This window comes from Mesoplodon bidens, assembly GCF_964165515.1.
Source record: "Mesoplodon bidens genome assembly, chromosome: 19".
NCBI classification, from domain to species: domain Eukaryota; kingdom Metazoa; phylum Chordata; class Mammalia; order Artiodactyla; family Ziphiidae; genus Mesoplodon; species Mesoplodon bidens.
In genome coordinates, this window is record NC_138179.1 from 23002705 (window position 1) to 23021062 (window position 18358).

The 18358-nt window shown below is 56.8% G+C and overlaps 2 protein-coding genes across 5 annotated transcripts in view; one reads left to right on the top strand and one right to left on the bottom strand.

The window, feature by feature from the left end:
- Positions 1-5308, top strand: part of NTN1 (netrin 1) — a 194336-nt gene extending 189028 nt beyond the window's left edge. For both annotated transcript variants that reach the window (XM_081219268.1, XM_081219267.1), the window contains exon 7: positions 1666-5308. In XM_081219268.1, coding sequence (XP_081075394.1) covers positions 1666-1994 — 329 coding nt within the window. In that variant the 3' untranslated portion in view covers positions 1995-5308. The remainder of the gene's footprint in view (positions 1-1665) is intronic.
- Positions 5309-10598: 5290 nt separating this feature from the next.
- STX8 (syntaxin 8) overlaps positions 10599-18358 on the bottom strand; it is a 250742-nt gene continuing 242982 nt past the window's right edge. For all 3 annotated transcript variants that reach the window (XM_081219278.1, XM_081219280.1, XM_081219279.1), the window contains one exon: positions 10599-10774. In XM_081219278.1, coding sequence (XP_081075404.1) covers positions 10707-10774 — 68 coding nt within the window. In that variant the 3' untranslated portion in view covers positions 10599-10706. The remainder of the gene's footprint in view (positions 10775-18358) is intronic.

Genomic DNA, 18358 nt, shown 5'->3' on the forward strand with positions numbered 1-18358 from the left:
AAAATATGGGAAAATCCGCCACTTCCCTCGCCCCAGAAGGATGAGTCAGATGGCATTCGATGGAGGGCCCAGCCGTCCTTGCTCCTTCCAATCACCCCGGGCTAAGTGCGGGCACAGGAGGGGAACGGGGAGGGCCTGGGGAGTGAAGGTGGCAGAGTGGCCCCCAGAGACCTTGAGAGAGGCCGGCCAGGCCCAGCTGTGGGTGGGCTCAGTACCCAGAGTGAAGTTGGCAGGTGATGACCTCTTGGCATCCCTGGGGACGTGTCCTCGTGGCAGGAGCGCACCTTGTCTCGGTCTCTTCACCTGTAATCTGGGGAGACAAGCTCCTTTCTCAGGCGGGTTCGGTCCACGATCTTCAGCCTGTCCAGGGGTATATAGGACGTGGTGGCAAGGGGAAGCCACCATGTTCTGACCGTGGGGAAGGAGGCCAAGTTTCCCTTGGACAGGGGTTAGTACAGCAGAGACCTCTGCACTTACCCCTGGAATGGGTGTGTGCCCCCACCACCACCAGAAGTTCCCCAGATAGGCTCCATGGGGCTCTGGTGCCTTAAGATGCACCAGCCAAAGGGTCCTGCAGTCAGAGTTGTTTGGGAAGCCAACACACACGTGTGTGCACACAGTTTGTAGATTAAAGGCTCAGAAAAGTCCTGCACTAAGGCGACTTCCTTTGTTTAAGCCAGTATTTCACATATTTGAGCAAAATCCCCCCCCCTTAAAACAAAAAAGTATGTCCTCCTTTTATGAAGTATCTCTTAATATCCTGCAGAAAGAACATCTGTTAACATTTACTAGAGCATTGATTCTCAAAGTGTGTTCCCTGGATCAGCAGTATCTGGGAATGTGTGAGGTGTGCGGTCCTGGGCCCCAGTCCACGTCTATTGAATCGGAAATTGGGGTGAGGCCAGCAATGTGTTTGACAAGCCCTCCAGGGGATTCTGATGCCTGCTCCAGCTTGAGAACCCCTTCTACTCAGGGAAAGAGTAGCAGAGAATTGAAAGGGAGGGGAAGGGCCTGAGGACTGGGAGAGGGTCAGGAGGCCAGGGAGATAAGGCAGTCTGGCAGGGATGGGAGGCGGGCAGTACAAGGATCCTGGACTCTGGAAGAGAAGCTGCAGCCACCCTGAAGGGCTGTTCAGCGTGCACTGTACCTGGGCACTGACACTCCATTCTGGTTTTCTGAGATTGGATCAAGGCTGTATGTCTAGGGGTGTCATGAGGCTTGATGTTAAGTGACGGGGCCTTTGGAAGTGCCCAGGGGGTACCATCGGAGGAGGTTTCCCCGAGCCTGTGCCGAGGGGCCAGTGCTATGCTCATGGAGGGCACCTGCCCCAGCAGCTGGATTCTGCCCAGAGTTCTGGGGATGTGGTCAGTACCTACCCACAGCACCTTCCCGGACCCTAAAGGGGCTTGTCCCCAAAGACAGTGATGGGTGGCACCTTCAACACAGGACATAAGGCTTCCTGGAACAGCGGCCTTGGCCCCAGTATCAGCTTCGCCACCACATACCCATTTCCCTGTCGGGTACGCCATGCAGTCACTTCCCAGCTCCGGGTCTTCTTTTCCTTCTCCATCAAACAGGCCGCCCCATCCCTGGCCCTCCTGGTTGCAGGAGCTCGGGGTCCAGGCGGCACCTGTGGCCCACCCTCCTGCCTGTGCTTCCTTGCAGCCGTCCAGATCCACATCCTGAAGGCAGACAAGGCAGGGGACTGGTGGAAGTTTACGGTGAACATCATCTCCGTGTACAAGCAGGGCACCAGCCGCATCCGCCGCGGTGACCAGAACCTGTGGATCCGCTCGCGGGACATCGCCTGCAAGTGCCCCAAAATCAAGCCCCTCAAGAAGTACCTACTGCTGGGCAACGCGGAGGACTCGCCCGACCAGAGCGGCATCGTGGCGGACAAGAGCAGCCTGGTGATCCAGTGGCGGGACACGTGGGCGCGGCGGCTGCGCAAGTTCCAGCAGCGCGAGAAGAAGGGCAAGTGCAAGAAGGCCTAGCGCGGGGGGGCAGCGGCGCGCCGGGCGGGCTGGGCGCCGGGGTCGGCGAGCGGGAGCGGACCCGCCACCGCGGCGGCGTGGACTTGGCCCGAGAGGGCTTTCCTAGCTTGGGGGAGGGTGGGGGCGGGGCCGGCGCGGGCCCTCGGCGGCCCCACCCCCGGCCCCGCCCTACCCCCCCCCGCGCGCGCGCCCGGCGGCTTGAGGACGAGATTTAGCTACCTCACGGGCTCCCTCCAGAGCAGAGGCGATCCCCCCGGGGCCGGGGCAGGCGGGCGCAGGTGGGCCGCAGCGATGGGTAGAGAAGGGCACACGAGGAGAACTGTGAACCCCCAGGCCCACCGCCTGGCCAAACCCCCCCCTCCCGCTACCCCCAACACAGAAAATCCCGTCCTGTACCCACACCCTTCTTCGGGAATTCCCACAGGAGCCCTGCTTGGGACATGCGGGGGTCGGGGGCGGCAGGAGCCTATCCCAGCAGCCTGCCCCGGGCGGCCTGTGGTCTCCACCGCGCTGCCTCGGTCCCCCCAGCTGGGAAGCCCCCGCCCAGCTGACGGGTGGGCCCAGGGCCACCCCTGAGAAGCCCGCGGAGGTGCCTGACGGAGGCGGCATCGCGAACGCGAAACCTCCCAGAGAGTCTCCTTTCTGGCAAGCTGGCAGCGTCCCCTTCATGACATTTTCCCGCGAAGGGGCACGGGCAGGGTTTACGGCAGTGACGCTATTTGTGTGATGACCTCAGCTCCCACAAGGCCCCGAGCAGTGTCCACAGCTGGGCAGGGCCTGGAGTAAGGCCGTTGCGCCCGGCGGGGGAGGGGGCTGGCCGGAGCGGGGAGAGGTGCCAGCGCGCCTGAGCCGCGGGCTGGCAGGGGCAGGAACTGCTAGGGTGCTGGGTCCCGAGGAAGCCGTAGCCAGTGCCTGCTGCGGCCCTCACTCCTGGCTCCCCCAGAGCAGGGACAGAGGCCGCTAAGCTGGGGAAGCCTGCTGGGGCTGCCCGCCGGGGCTGCCCACCTGGCTGTCCTGGTACCGCCTGGCAGCACCTCACCCACCCCTTTCTGGTGGCCCCCTCTGTGGACGCCTCCCAGGCCCCCGAAGATGGCCTCCCACGGGGCCAGCGCCTGTCGCTTGGCGGCCCCCGCTGCACCACCCGCACGCTGCAGTCGAGGCCCGGCTCCTCTGCCAGGAAATGGGTTTCATCTTCCCTGCTGGGGCCTGGCCGCTCAGAAGGGTCACACCAAGGATGAACCTTGGGCCCCGTGTCCTGGCTTCCCTGCTTCGGCCCCCATCGCCACTGCCGTTTACCGCGCACCTGCCCTGCGCCAGGCACTTTAGCCCTGGGATCTCCTGTTATCTTCATGGCAGCCCTGAGAGAGGGGTTCTCACCCCCAGTGTCCCCGTGCAGATACGTGGCAGAGCCGGGCTGTCTGACTCTCCGCGGTTCCCTCGCAGGCCACAGCGGGTGCTTCTGGGCGAGTCACTCCTGAGATGCTGGCCCTGGTGATGGCATCTGGCCTGGAGCATAGAGATCAGGAAGTGGGGGCAGGGATGGGCACAGTCATGTCTTCAGAGGTGGCAGCCAGGGCTGTGGGTGAGGCCTGGTGTAAACTGACCTCGGGGCAGCCCCTGGAAGCCCCAGATGGTGGGCAGGCAGGCCGTGGCTGATCCTAAGGTGGAGGGAGAAAGGCTGCCTGGGGGTGGTTGGAGGGATTCCAGAGATGCCCCCAGGGGCAGGGGGAAGACAGAACTGCCCTGGGAAGGGGTATCTGCCTTGCCTGAATCCAAGCCCAAGGCTGGGAGCGTACGGACTTCTCCACGCAGTTGGCCCTCCAACACCGTCCAGTGTGGTCCGAGTGCACTTAGTTGGCCCACAGGCCTGGAGAGGCCCTGCCCAGTTGTCCGGAGTCTATTCATACTGGCCTGGCTTCTCTGCCCAGAAGGGCCACAGCAGCCTCACCACCTGCCAGCCGAGTGGGCCTGAGTCTCAGCCCCCCATCACCAGGGGCCTGCACTGGTCGTCTCTGAGGCCCCTCTGGCTCTGGAGCCAGCAGCCTGCCAAGGAGCACTGCATCTTGCTTTAAATTCACCCAGCCTCGCCCTCCTGCTCGGCACCCCGAGAGCAAAGTAGCTTGGCCTCTAGGGAATGCCAGGGTGACCAGATCAGCCAGCATGGGGTGAGGACGCTGTTGGGGTATCAGTCCTCGCAGGCTGCCTTCCCCACCTCACGGATCCAGCCAGAAGCCAGCCCACCGGTCCTCTGAATCCAGCACCAATTGGGGGTGAGGACCCATCCTTGGGAAAGCAGCCCTCTTCCTCCCCTCGCACCCCCCCTCCCTGGGGAGAGATGAAAATAGGAATTGAGGTGCTCTGGCTTGTACAGTTAGGAAAGGATATAAAATGGAACTAGATTTTGAAAAGTGTATTAACCAGAGTTGTGATATTGTAGGTGTTTGAAGAAAAACATACCAGAATAGTCTTTTTAGGAAAAAAAAAAAATCCAAGCTGCCCACTTTCTTACCTGCTGGGTGGTCTGCAGCCCCTGACAGCAGGGTCCCTGCGTTTCTGACACACAGTAATGCTGAAGACTGGGGCAGAGGGAAGGGGGGCGGATGGGGGCCTGCCCCTGGACTCACCTGCAGGCTGTGGCTTCTGTCCTGAGCAAGCAGGGCAGGAGGCAGCGTCCTCAGGTCCTGGCAAGTGGGAGGCCGGGAGCTGCCCCAGGTGGCCCCTCGCGCCCGCCTGGCACTCTGCCTCCACAGTAGCTGCAGGAAATGGGCACAGACTGTCTCGGGGTCGCCCCAGGTTGGAATGAGACTGAAATCAAGGAGACCCTGAGGGATCGGGAGATGGTCCCTTTAAGAAACTGAAAAATGTTAGGGTTTCAATGCTCAAAGGAAGACTGGAGAGTGGACAAACCAGACCCATGGATGGGGTTACTGGGCCACGGTTCATGGCCACAGCCATGCCATACCCTAGGGGTATCGAAATGTGTGCTCGTGGGGCCTTGCCCCTGCCAGAACCAAGCCAGGGCACCTCCCGTCCTCCCCGCGACTGCCTCCTACGTTCGGAGTTCTGTTCACTCAGAATTGTAAATGTTTAGTTGTGACCATGACATATTGTTTGGGTCAGTGTTCCTCTCCAATGCATACTAATATATTATGGTTATTATATATGAATATATTTAATGACATGGAAAAAGTTGTGGATTTTTTAAGTTTCTTTTTTTTTCTTTTTTTTTTTTTTGGTTAGAGTTGTAACGGACCCAGATGGAACTTGTAACATGGGCCCCACATGATAGAACTAAATTCAGATATCAATTAAATAAACTCTTGTACACTGTTCTCCGTCTCCCAGTCTTTATTGGTGGCCTGAGCTACGGGTGGTCGGCCTGTGGGGAGAGAGGATGGTGAGTCCTCAGGCCATTTAAGGAATATGGCTTCTGGTCTTAAAAACTCCCCAGCACAACAGAGCCCTGGGTTTTTCACAAAGCCTGAGACGGTGCCCTAACAACCCATTTTAAAAAAAAAACAGGAAAAGGACAGCTTTGCTTGGAAGGTCCTAGGGGCAGGCTGGCTCCAAATGCGATTTGGACAGTGTCTATTTTAGTCCCCGAGAGACCATCCTTGGGGCCCATCCTGGCCACTCCCTGGGCTCCGGGTCAGGGGGACTCCAGGGGTGGGGCAGAGTGCACCTCTGAACCTCCCCATCTGACTCAGAACCTACAAGTAGAGTTTTTGCCTTGCACGTAACCAGTTTCTTCTATTCACAACTAAGGGGAGACTCACCAGCAAAGACACCAGGGTTAGTGACGTTCAAGACTTTTCTCAAGCCATCGCTGAGGCTTCATTCGGCGCAGGGATGGGGCCAGCGCCACGCAGCCACCAGGAGCTGAGCTCGCTGGCTTTCTGGAGGCTATATTTAAACTTCCAAATGGTTGTGATTTCTCTATTAAATAAACAATTCAGTCATTAGGAACATGTTGCGTTACCATGCAAAGTGGAGCCAATCGTCACCAGGAAGCTATAATTTCTGCACCCAGCTGTTTCGAAGACAAGTCTCAGCCACGCAGATTCAACCCGCCCCTGGAAGGCACGGAAAGCCTGTCCCCACTGCGTGGAGAGCAGGCTGAGACGCTGTTCGCTGCGGCGCAGGAAGGAAACAGGGCTAGCCCAGCCTCCTCAGGGGGTCCGGCTCTAGGAACGGGAGGTGTGCTCTCAGAACCAGGGGTCAAAGCCCGGGTGGGTAGACCCAGGGGCGGCAGCGCCAGACACTGGGTGGGCAGGGACAGGTTACAGGCCTCAGGTGGCTGGACAGGCCGAGGCGAAAGCGAGCCTTTTCTGCAGCCTCGGGCTCCCCTCAAAGCCAGTTGAGACCCAGCTGGACTCTTTGCAGGATTTAAGACATCTGCCAAACCCAGTGCAGGAAATCAGCCAGCTTGCTGCCAAGTCCTGACCCAAGGTGGTTGGAAAAGTCCACTTTAGAGACCGGAATGCCGAGGTATGAGGAAACCAAGAGATTCCCATCGGGGACTCGGGGGCCAGCAGAGTCCAGTCAAAAATCCAGACCTCGCTGGAGGAGAGTCCCCCGGCGTTGGGCTGGCTCTTGGGGAGGCTCCCGCATTTGTAAATCCCTCCCCTCTGGCCCGAGACAGCGCCTGGGGATGGGGGCTGCTGGCTCATGGCAGAGACGCACCTAGGTTTCCGATTCTGTTGAACAGATAGCTCTGTCTATACTCTTTTGAGACTAAATAAAGACGTGTAAGAAATATGCCAAGAAAAACTAGGCGTGGAAGGACAGACAGGGACTTCCCTGCCGGCGCAGGTGACAAGGTTTCGAGCCCTGGTCCAGGAAGATCCCACATGCCACGGAGCAACTGAGCCTGTGAGCGGCAAAGAAGAGTAGCCCCCGCTCGCTGCAACTAGAGAAAGCCCGTGCACAGCAATGAAGACCCAATGCACCCCACAATAAAAATAATTTTAAAAACGAAAAAAAAAAGGATGGACAGAGCCAGTATGAGAAATAAAGCAATGAGTTAATCCATCCAAGTACTGTATCAGACTGGAGACTCAACAGGACAGCAAGTTACTTCTGGAAAGAAGCAATGCTTTCTGTTACTGGCACAGAGGTGGGAGAACTCTGAAGCCGTGAGAAGCAATTAGAGGAAAGATGAGTCTTGGCCCACTTTTCAAAATAAAGGGGGGAAAACCACACTTACCTTCAGCAGGGCTAGGCTAGAAAACCCAACTAGATAGAAGATGATCTTTCACTAATCTACACAAAGAACTCTCGGTTCTTTTGCCCGGAACTGGAGAGGCAGGAGTACCGGCTACAGGCTGGCTGGTGGTTCTCAGAGCACTGATCAGGAGAGAACCTGACAGTCCTCGGAGCAGAGGGACGGTCGGGAATCCTGCAGCAGCCCCGTGCGAGGAGGGTCCAGGGCTCTGCCGGGAGCACAGCGGAGTGTCCTGGGGCTAATGAAAACTAAGGTTTGGTTACAGTTATTAATTATAATGACGTTTCAGTGGAACAAAAGTACCCGTCGTAACCAGGTATCTGGATTTCTTTATATAGTATCCAGACTTTAAATGCTTATAATTAATCATCAGTTCAGTTAAACAGTACTTATGATGTTATTTTAATAAAGTTTACTTTCATCAAAAAGTCACCCAAGGTGACGGGTCGTGCCTCTCTTCCCTACGCTTGGGGTACCACTAACTGCTCACACCACCGATCCAGAGCCCTGCCGGCCGCCTGGGACCTTGGGCCTGACGCCATTGAAGGGGGAAACCAGGCCTGGCCAAATCCAGCTGGAAAATGCCACATGACCCCAGGGTGGCTCCTGATGCAACAATAGTTCCCGAGTGGCCCATCCCAGCCGCTCGGGATGCCTTGCCAATTTTGGGCTGCCCCTCAGTTCAGAGTGGGGTGGGTATCTCCCAAAAGAGAGAGCCTCCCTGCCCGGCACCACCCCAGGCCTGGACGGCAGGTCCACACGGTCTCACCCGACCAGCTTCTTACCCCCTCCCCTGCCTGCGGGTCCAGAGAAGTGAAGTCACTGGTCCAGGTCACCCGGCTAGGTAGGGCTGGGCCATGCTTAGAGCCCACTGAGTCAAAAGAACAGAAGCCGCTGTGTGTGGACATCGGCTGAGTGTTTGGCTCGGAAAGGCCTTTCCGTGTGGCCGAGCCAGGCCGCCGTGGCTCTGGTTCAAAGACCCCCCACGAGTTGCCGGGGCTCCATGCTGAGCAAGTCAAGGGGAGGTGAGAAAGTCAAACAGACCTCCAGTGCCCCCTCCCGTGAGCCCCAAAGTGAGGGGCTCCAAGGAGACGCTGTTTATACAGATTCGGGGTTTGGCACAAGACTGAACGTTGTGCTCTGCGGATGCCTGATCTTCCACTGGGGGCTCCGTTAGCAACCGCCCTGCCGCCGCGGAAAGTGCCTCCCAGGGCACCTTAGTGCGCAGAGGCGCCTGGCCCCCCCATCCGCCCGGCCCAGCCCCTTCGGGAGCACACCGTCTTGGTTCCCGACACAAGCCTGCCTCCGTGTTCTCTCCTGTGCTTCCCCGACCTGACCCCCGACAGCGTGTCTCATGCTCATGGCTGCCCCGCTCCCGCCCTCGTCCCTGGGCCACCGCCAGTCTGAACACGGCTCCCAGGGCCTCGCCTGCTCTGCACGTGCTGGCAGCCCTGGAGGTCAGTGGGCACCGGGTCGGAAGCAGGGGGTAGGATCCTCGAGCCCTGGATGTGGAGGCCACCTGGGCCGGTGGGGGGCGGCTGTAGGCTTGGGGTAGAGGGAGAACCCGCTGTGAGCTGAGGCCCTCGGGGTGCTCCGTGCTGCCACATGCTGGCTCACCCGACCCTCGCAGTCACCCCCGGAGGCAGGAGGCTGCATTCTCTCCATTTTCTAGAGGAGGAAACGGAGGCACGGGAAGGGTATCTGGCTGGCACTCACACAGCTGGCGAGGGGCGTGGCTGTCACCGGGGCTGTCACTGCCTAGTTCAGGCTCTCTACCTTCTGGGTGCCTCCTGGTCCTCTCGCTGAGCAGGGCAGGTGAGTCCGGCCAGGGAGCTGCAAGCAGAGGCGACGACTTCCCTTCTGGGCAGAGCGTTCCCAGAGGCCCCTTTCTCCTGCCACAGCCCGCGTGGCTGTCCCAGCGGCCCGGGTCTGGGCCCCCAGCCGACTTGTGTGGACTGGCAGCAGGAGGGAGGCACCGACGCTGGGGATGGAGCGAGGTTGTTCGGATTTGGGTGACTGTGACTGCAGCGCCGTCCCGGCTGAGCCGGAGCGGAGTCCAGGGCTAGACCACCTCCCAGAAGAGCGCCGTGTGTCACCGCCACACACACATCAGGTGGCAGCGGGGCTGCCCAGGTGGCCTGGTAGTGACCTCGCCCCTCTAGGGGGGAGCTGCTGGGAATAGGGTCACCCAGCCTTTGCGGCGACTTACAACTGACCGAGCACAGAGCCCTGACTCCCCCGACGGAGGCCTGGGGTCTGGAGCCAGGTCTTCCCTGTGCGCTGGAGTCTCCGGGTCGCCAGGCTGCAGCGCGGTCCTCCTGGTGTCTATCTCGGCTCCCCGGGGAGGGGGGTGCGGTGAGATGGGTCAGGTCACGCCTTCTGGAGAGCAGCCACCCACAGTCTCTAGGAAATCCACAGGAGACCCCCCAGGACTCCCCTCCCAGCTGCCCGATCTCTCCTCTTCCAGGGAAATCTTGGGCTTGGAAACTGCCCTAGGTTTTCATCACCAACACCAATTCTTTCCCCTGGAGCCACGGAGGGCAAAGCAAGGCCCGCTGGCCCAGCCCGTCTTCCGCTTGGCCAGGAGGGAGGGCACGAAGCTTGGCCCTGTGCCCCTTCCAACCCGGACCCACCGCCGCTCCTGCGGGCCTGGCACCCTTCGCAGGCCTAGCCCACGCGTCTGCCCTTGCCATCATGCATGTGCACACTCACACACACACACACAAGGTTGTCAGGGCCAGTTTAGGAGCCAAATAAAGGTACATGTTCTCCTGCCTGCATAATCAATCACACCTTCCTCTGAACCCTACACGGTACCTTCCTGCCTGATCAGATTCATCAGACTTGATTCCGGCTGCTTATAGGGAAGTCTCAGCCTGGGAAGACGGGTTTGCTACACCGAGGGAGGAAACAAGAACATGCTTCTAGGTCTGAAGGTAGTTCCTAAACTAGAGTCCTGAGCTATTTCACCAGTAGGAGTGGCGAGCCTTGGGGGGGGACTTGGGCAGTGGGGCGGGCGGCAGTTGCCCAGAGACACGTGTCTGCATGTCTCTCCTTCGTGTCACTCCTTCCTCCCTCTTGGACACACGTGGCCTTGGCTGTTCACTGGTCTCCCACATGGGCATGTGACTTCCCCGAGCAGACTAGATACTTGAAGTCACAAGCTGCCTAGGAATTCGGCCTCGTCCCCCCAGGGTGCCCAGCACGCTGTGGGATGGCTGGAATCCATCAGCAGCCACAGGGCAGTGACCACCAAGGGACCTTGGGCTAGCAGCCCAATGACCAAGGCAGAACCCAAAAGGGCCACACTGCCCAATACCCCGGCAGCCCTCTGGAGCTGCCACACGATCTGCCTTTGCTGAAGCAACGCACGTCAGCAGTTCAGAGCTTTGGGGGAATTTATTGAGAGTGCCTTGCAGGCACCAAGAGAATGCTGAGCTTGACTCCATCACTGGCAGGGGTCCCGGCTGGTGGTCCCTTGACGGCCACTAGTCAGTAGGCCAGACTGCAACGACCACAATAGCCACAAGCAGCAACACAATCACCATTATCATCCCTGAAAAACAGAAGCATACAAGACCCCCTGTAAGGATTCACAGCAGACGAGCGTCACCCCTCCCATGAAGTATCTTCCGAGAGACAGTGGATGCAGGTCTCCAGGGAGCCCCGGTGTGGGGGGCTGTCAGCGGCCTCTGGTTTTGCGGGCTGGAGGCTGCGGAAGGGAGGGGCTCCAGGGACACCGGAGAGCTGCCATCTCGCCTCCTCGAGAGCTGTGCCCGAAAAGTGCCCGCGTTCCTGACCTGCTGGGGCCTCCCCTTTCAGCCCCCCGCTCCGGCTTCTGTGCGCAGCTCGGCCCCGTTTTCTGTTTGCATTGATGAGGCCTTGACAAAGCAAAGGGCTTGGTGTTTATGAAGAAATACTGACTCTAGAATCCATTTTCTCCCCTATCCACATGGCTTTAGCTTTCCTTCTTGAGCCCAAGATACTTGTCACCCCTCTGTAAAAAATTCTGAGAGAGAGACTTTTTCTTTAAATTTTTTTATATTAACATTTTCCAGTTTTACTTCCTCAACTTCTTGGCTGGGGACCACAAAAGGAGAGAGCATCAGCCCTCCTGGCCAGTCTGCTCCTTGTGTCCAGCTCTGCTTGCCAAGCCCGCCCCGTCTCCCTCCGCTGACGTGGCTGGACTCACCACGCCCATCCCTGCAATGCTGATGAAGAGGGAGGGCCCAGGAGGACTCGGCCCCTTCGCCCGACACGCTCACCGCCTTCCACGCTGACTTCCCTGGTGGGTAATGAGTGCTTCCTACACCCCGGAGGCCAGCACGGTGGTGGCGTATCAGACACAGGGCCCGGCCACGACGGCGCAAGTGCTCGCTAAATGAAGGCCCCGAGAGGGGAGTGAGGAGGTGAGGTGAAGCTCGTGAAAATGCTCTACAAGTAACAGGGGAGTCAGGGTCACGTGGCTGTTTGGCCACCAGGACTGCCCACGTCAGACTGAGGAGCTGTTTCGGGGAAGCTCAGGGTCCCCAGAGTTCAGCAGCTTATTTCTTATAGGAAGCCATTAACACATTCTTGATCTTATTGGCTACCAGATAACCACTGGCCACATCAGGCTTCTAGAGCTTAAGAGCCACCTGTGGCCAATGGCTACCCTATCAGACAGACAACAGAGAACATCTCCATCTTCATAGAAAGTTCTGCTGGACAGAATGGACATAGCGTGTGGAGTTCTGATTAGTTTATTTACTGCTGCATCGCCAGCTTTCTACAACAGTGCCTGGTGTGGAGACTTAATACGCAATTGTTGAATAAATGAATGAATAGCCGCTCAAGGTGTTTTTGACACTCAGGCCACACTTGGACAGCTCCCCACGTTGGGAATTCTGCTTCTCCTTCTTCCTGAGTCAGTTTTGTTAAATTATATCTTTCTGGGAAATTGCCCATTTTTTCTGAGTGTCCAAAAGTACTGGTATAAGATTGTTCCTTATATTCTCCTATAATTTAAACACTATGCTGTACCTCAGTCCTTTTTATTTCTCACACCACCTGTTCGTGCATCCATTTTTTTTCTCTAGCCTCGCCACAAGTGTGCTTCCTTTTTAAAAATATTTATTTATTTTGGGCTGTGTTGGGTCTTCGTTGCTGCACGTGGGCCTTCTCTAGTTGGAGCGAGCAGGGGCTACTCTTCATCACAGTGCTCAGGCTTCTCATTGCAGTGGCTTCTCTTGTTGCCGAGCACGGGCTCTAGGCGTGCAGGCTTCAGTAGTTGTGGCACGCAGGCTCAGTAGTTGTGGCACACGGGCTCCGTGGCATGTGGGATCTTCCCGGACCAGGGCTCAAACCCACGTCCCCTGCATTGGCAGGCGGATTCTTAACCACTGCGCCACCAGGGAAGTCCCTTGTGGCCTGCTTTATATAACCCATGAGCTAAGAGTGGTTTTTGTATTTTTAACGGGTTGTCAAAAAAGAAAAAGGAGATGTGTCCCACTGTCTGGGGTCTGCAAAGCCTAACGCATTTACTGGCTGGCCTTTCACAGAATCTGCCGACCCTGCTCTATGTCACTGTGGCCATGGATGGCGTCACTTAGGTGCTGGTCTCTGGCTCTCCCTCCATTTCTTTCATCTGGGATTTCCTTTCTTCCTTGTAAATTCAGCCATCCGTTAACACTCTAGGGGGTGTTGTAATATTTCATCTAGCATTTCAAGATGCTTGTAGTAAGGCGGTGGGGGTGTATGTGGCTGTTGAATGAACATTCTCTCAGTCCAGCTTCTTGCCAGAGCCAGAAGAACACATCTTTTCATTCATTCCTGCCTCCAGAAACATCTTCAGGTTGACCAAAGGCTCCACCTGGGCAGGAATCCCACTGCTTCTTGGCTGGGGGAAAGGTTTATATTGTGCAACCTTTTTCCTTAAAAAACAGTGAAAACGAGGGAAGCAGACAGACCGAGGTGAAGCGTCAGGGGCAACTGCTGGCCCACCAGAGCCCAGGCTTATCCTGAAGCCAAGGGGGAAGACCGCGTTTCTGAGGAAAGGGGAGAAGGCGGGCTGAGTGGTGGCTCAGGAAGAAGTCCTGCCGGCGACGCTCAGCCAGGATTGGGGCTGGGAGGGCGCGTGGGGCTGAGAGGCTGCCTGTGCGGCCCGGGTTCTGGACCAAGGCTGCGATGGCCCAAGGGGAGGCCCATATGAGTGGCCCTGAATTTTCAAATCAGGGCGATTATGAGAAAAGCAGGACAAAGAAATCAGGAGCAGTAACTGGCTAGGAAGGAGAAACCATACATCGGGTTTGAGTTTCTATGCATGGAGCCTGCGGTCCGATGGAAGCAGCCTCAGGCATCACAGTCACCACCATCTCCTGCTTGGGTCGCTGCAAGGACTGACCAGCCGCTCCCTTTACCCAATCCTTTCCCCACAATTGAGCTGGAATGGAAATCAGACCAGGTTGCTTCCTGGCTCAAAGCCGTCCAACGGCTTAAAATCCCCACTCCTCATGGCATTTGAAGGCTCTGCGTCCTCTGCCCCCTGCTACCCCTGAAGCCCCACGGTGTCCTGTGCTCGGGCCATCCTGACTTTGGTTCTTCCGGTGTGCCCCGCACCCTCCTGCCTCCCGGCCTGGACCCGTGCTGTCTTTCCTGCCCCTCTCAGTCTAATCCCTGTTCATCCTCCAAAGCTCAGCATCAGTTTCCCATGCTCCAGGAACTCCTTCATGACCTGCAATGGACCGTGTTCCTTCTGTCTCCGCAGTGACCCTTCTTAAACCACGATTTGGGTCCTCAGTCAGTTACTATCTGCATCCGCCACTGGCACGTGAGCGTCTATGGCAGGGACTGTGTTCACCACCACGTCCCCTGTGCCTGGAGCAGAGCCTGGCACACGAAAGAGGCACGAGACATTCTTTTTGCTATAAACCAATAAATGCATTGAGTATCTGGAAGGAACCTCAGGAGCCAACGAGAAGGACACGGAAGAGGCAGGCGGCAGAGAGAGGGGAGCTGGGCAGATGCGCTGAGGAGTCCAAGAGAAACTTCAGAAGATGGTCAATCCCAATTACAAACCCTGCAGAGACCCCAGGGGGACGGGGAAAAGCTCCCGCACTTCGGAGACGGTTCACAGCGCAGCGTGGGCAGAGGGCGGAGGCCTATCGGAACCATCGTCAATACGGTGATTGCTCTTTCAGCCGCTGATTATTCTACCACAGAAACCGTGAGTTCTACAAATGGTGCCACAGGAAAGGTACGATGGGGTCCACAAGACCTGTGAAAAATGAAACGCACTTCACCTGCCGACACCAGAGATGGTAACTTGATAATATGTGATAAACTGGTTTCCTGTCCGAAGATGAAAAGTGGGACTTTGAGATCAACGACAAATAAGACTGACATTTCAAACCCTTTCAGAGCAAACAGGGGTCCTCTGGGTAGGAGGTTTCCAGCAGGTTTAAGTACACTGGGGTGCGCCCGGGGTCAACTGAGGAAGTCATTCTGAGGAGGCAGGTGACATGGATAAGCCAAAGCCAACTGCAGCCCTGTGGATTCGTTTGGGTCAAAGAGTAGAACTTGGGCTTTTCTGGAATGTGAACAGAGCTCTAGCACCTTCCTTGAATGGAGTCTCCCCCCTCTGAAGGATGCTTCAGAAAGAGAAACCAAGGGTCTTTTCAAAGCCAGGGAGAGCTAAGCCACGGCGTGCGTGGACTATTCAAAGTGGGCCAGGTTGCCTTGCTCAGAGTCTCAGCAATAGGTAATTCTTGTCTCTGTTTTTTTATGAGGAAGCTGAAGTTCTAGAAAACTCACTCTCTTGCCTAATGCCCCACAGCTGGTGAGAGGAAGAGCTGGGATTGGAATCCAGGTGGGATGGACCCCTCGGGCCACGCTCTTACCCTTTCTTACCCCTGGGGCCCGTCTCGGGGGGATCCTGATTCCCGACACAGCATGAGGTTTATCAGAGTCAGAGTCAGAGTGAGAGAGAGTGAGAGAGAGTGAGAGAGAGTGAGAGAGAGAGAGAGGGAGAGAGAGAGGGAGGGAGGGAGGCCCAGGTGTCTTTGGGCTGGAAAACTGAGATAAAGAGTTTCTTCTCTCTTTTTTTTTTTTTTTTTTTCCTTTTCCCATTTCTTTCCTTCTTCCTTTGGGCAACTTTTTATAGTGGGAAAATTGAAACAAATACAAGAGTAGACGGCAGAGGCTAAGGAACTGTGATAAACTCTCATCACTCAGCTTTAACAGGGGGCGGTTCGTGGCCAATCTGATTTTATCTATACCCTCACCCACTCCCTGTCCCTGGTGTATATTTTGGAAGCAACTCCCACACGTTTCATCTACAGATACTTCAGTAAGTATCACCAAAAGGCATCATCAGAAAATCCACCACACCACCACCACGCAAAACACAGAGGGGTTGCTATTCCTTAAAGACAGAGAGAGGCAGGGAAGAGCCCCCAACACTTCAGATATAGGAAGGTGGTTCCAGCTTAGGGGACGAGGGAGACCAAGCCACCGATGGCCACTGGCCACGGGAGGGAAGAACAGGAAAAGCATTCCGTCGTGTGTGACAGAGAGAACTTCTTTCTCTTGCCTCAGAGGAGGGCTCAAACCTCAGGGGGTCTAGTCATCCATTTCCACCCCCCCCGCCGCTAAGGAAGTGTTGGACATTTCAGACCCAGGAAAGACAGTGGAACTTCTGGGAACCTACCAACTTCTGAAACAATGAATGCTCTTTGCCCCCAAACCCAGCACACAAACACCTGGCGAGGCTGCGGACGCCGGCAGCCTTCCTGCACACGTCACTCAGCTCTGCACGGGGCCTGCTGGCACCTGGCAGGGCAGATTTTCCCTTCCAATCCCCAAGTGCCCCTTTCAGGGGCAGGCCTGGGATGCCAGAGTTCCAAGAGTGGAAAAACACCATCCGTTTCCTTTGGTCAGTTTACCAGATGAGTATTACTCAACCACTTAATAATATTTACAAGTCCAGCTCATGGCAATTACCAAAAGATGTAAGAAAAACTCCCTTGCAGATGGAGAAAGGATGTGAAACACGGTCTCTCAGGGACAGTGTTGTGTTTGCGGAAGATTGTTCATCGGGATTCATGGTCCATATTTTTTCCAGTGAAACACTGGAAACCAGCAAATTACGGAGGCTGTGATGCCAACACCTCTGCCACAGCGGAGCGTGGGTAACGGCTCCTGGTGCTCAATGATGAGGAGGAGGAGGGGGGAGGGGGAAGGGGGAGGGGAGGAGGAGGGGGAGGGGGAAGGGGAGGGGGAGGAGGAGGGGAGGGGGAGGGAGCGGGGGATGGAAGGGAGAGGAGTGGGGGATGGAGGGGAGAGGAGTGGGGGATGGAGGGGAGAGGAGTGGGGGATGGAGGGGAGAGGAGTGGGTGAGGGAGAGGAGAGCAGGGGGGAGGGAGGGGAGGAGGAGGGAGGGGGAGGGAGGGGAGGAGGGGGGATGGAGGGGAGAGGAGTGGGGGAGGGAGGGGAGAGCAGGGGGGAGGGAGGGGAGGGAGGGGAGAGCAGGGGGAGGGAGGGGAGAGGAGTGGGGGATGGAGGGGAGAGCAGGTGGGAGGGAGGGGAGGGGGATGGAGGGGAGGAGGGGGGATGGAGGGGAGAGGAGTGGGGGATGGAGGGGAGAGCAGGGGGAGGGAGGGGAGGGGGAGGGAGGAGAGGAGGGGGGATGCAGGGGCGAGGTGGCGGGAGGGAGGGGGATACAAAGGCCATTTTATCGAAGCCTTTTTATCTGGTTTTTGCTCATCACAAGGAAAGCCATACTGGCTGCCAGCTGTGGTTGGTTGTTTGGAACCAAACTGTATATCCTCCTATTGTCTGCTTTGTTCTTCACACTGGAAGCATCAGGGCCCACAAACAGCTCTCACACAGCCTCTAAAGACCCACAGAGGACATTTATGAAAGACTCCTGGAGCTGTTTTTTCCCCCCAGTTGTGCCCACCAATAGGTGACATTTGCTTATGTATTAACCAGTGGGTTCTCACTGATCAAACACATTTTTCTGCAGCAGGCTCCTGAGTTGAGGGAGGGAATAGCAGAAGAAAAGACAAAACTGGAATATTGGCTTTCAAAAGTTCATGTAAATGTTCCCTTTAATCCCGTTACTAGGCAAATAAGCTAAGAAAAGAGTAGAGACCGTGCGGAGACGGTGAACATATTGACATTCTGACTTTAAATTGAAGGGCTGAAGAATGGCAGTTCCCCTTGAGCTCACCCCTCGGCCCACACCTGCCCGCTTGGGAGCTGTGTCTGCATCTAGTCGGCCGCGGGGTGCGGGCACGAGCCGCCTTCCTCCAGCCCACCTGGCGACTTGGCTGGGCTGGGGGCCTGCGTTTGCACAGACACCGTGCGGAGACCAGCCTCTGTTCTCTCCCTGCTCGTGAATCTATTTCACACCACAGTTCCACATTTGAATTTTCCCCAAACTATGCTTTCATCAAAATACTGTGGCAGGGCTTCCCTGGTGGCGCAGTGGTTGAGAATCTGCCTGCTAATGCAGGGGACACGGGTTCGAGCCCTGGTCTGGGAGGATCCCACATGCCGCGGAGCAACTAGGCCCGTGAGCCACGACTACTGAGCCTGCGCGTCTGGAGCCTGTGCTCCGCAACAAGAGGCCGCGATAGTGAGTCGCCCCCGCTTGCCACAACTAGAGAAAGCCCTCACACAGAAATGAAGACGCAACACAGCAAAAATAAATTAATTAAAAAAAAAAATACTGTGGCAAAAGTCATCTCTGATTTGCTGAATCGGGTTCTTTTCTTATCTGGCACTCAACCCACCCCGCCAGGCTCTCCTTTCTCCGCTGGTGGGTAAACCTTCCTCTGCGGCTCCAGCGGGCTCCCCCATCCCCTCAACAGACCTTCCACCCATCCTCCTCATCCTCCTGCCCCCTCTGCTTGCACCCTCATCCCTTTCGCACCCCACCCCAGGGCGGAGTCCACTTCCTCCACAGAGACCTCTCCACCCACAGAGACCTCGCCGCCCTGGGGTCAGAGAGGCGCTCACAGCCAGGCCACTGCTTTCCAATGACTGGCCTCCATCTTTCAATTCTTATCTTAATTATTCACGCTTCTTTCCTTAGGTCACAGGATCTCCAAAAGCAGGCACTGGGGCTTCCCTGGTGGCGCAGTGGTTGAGAGTCCGC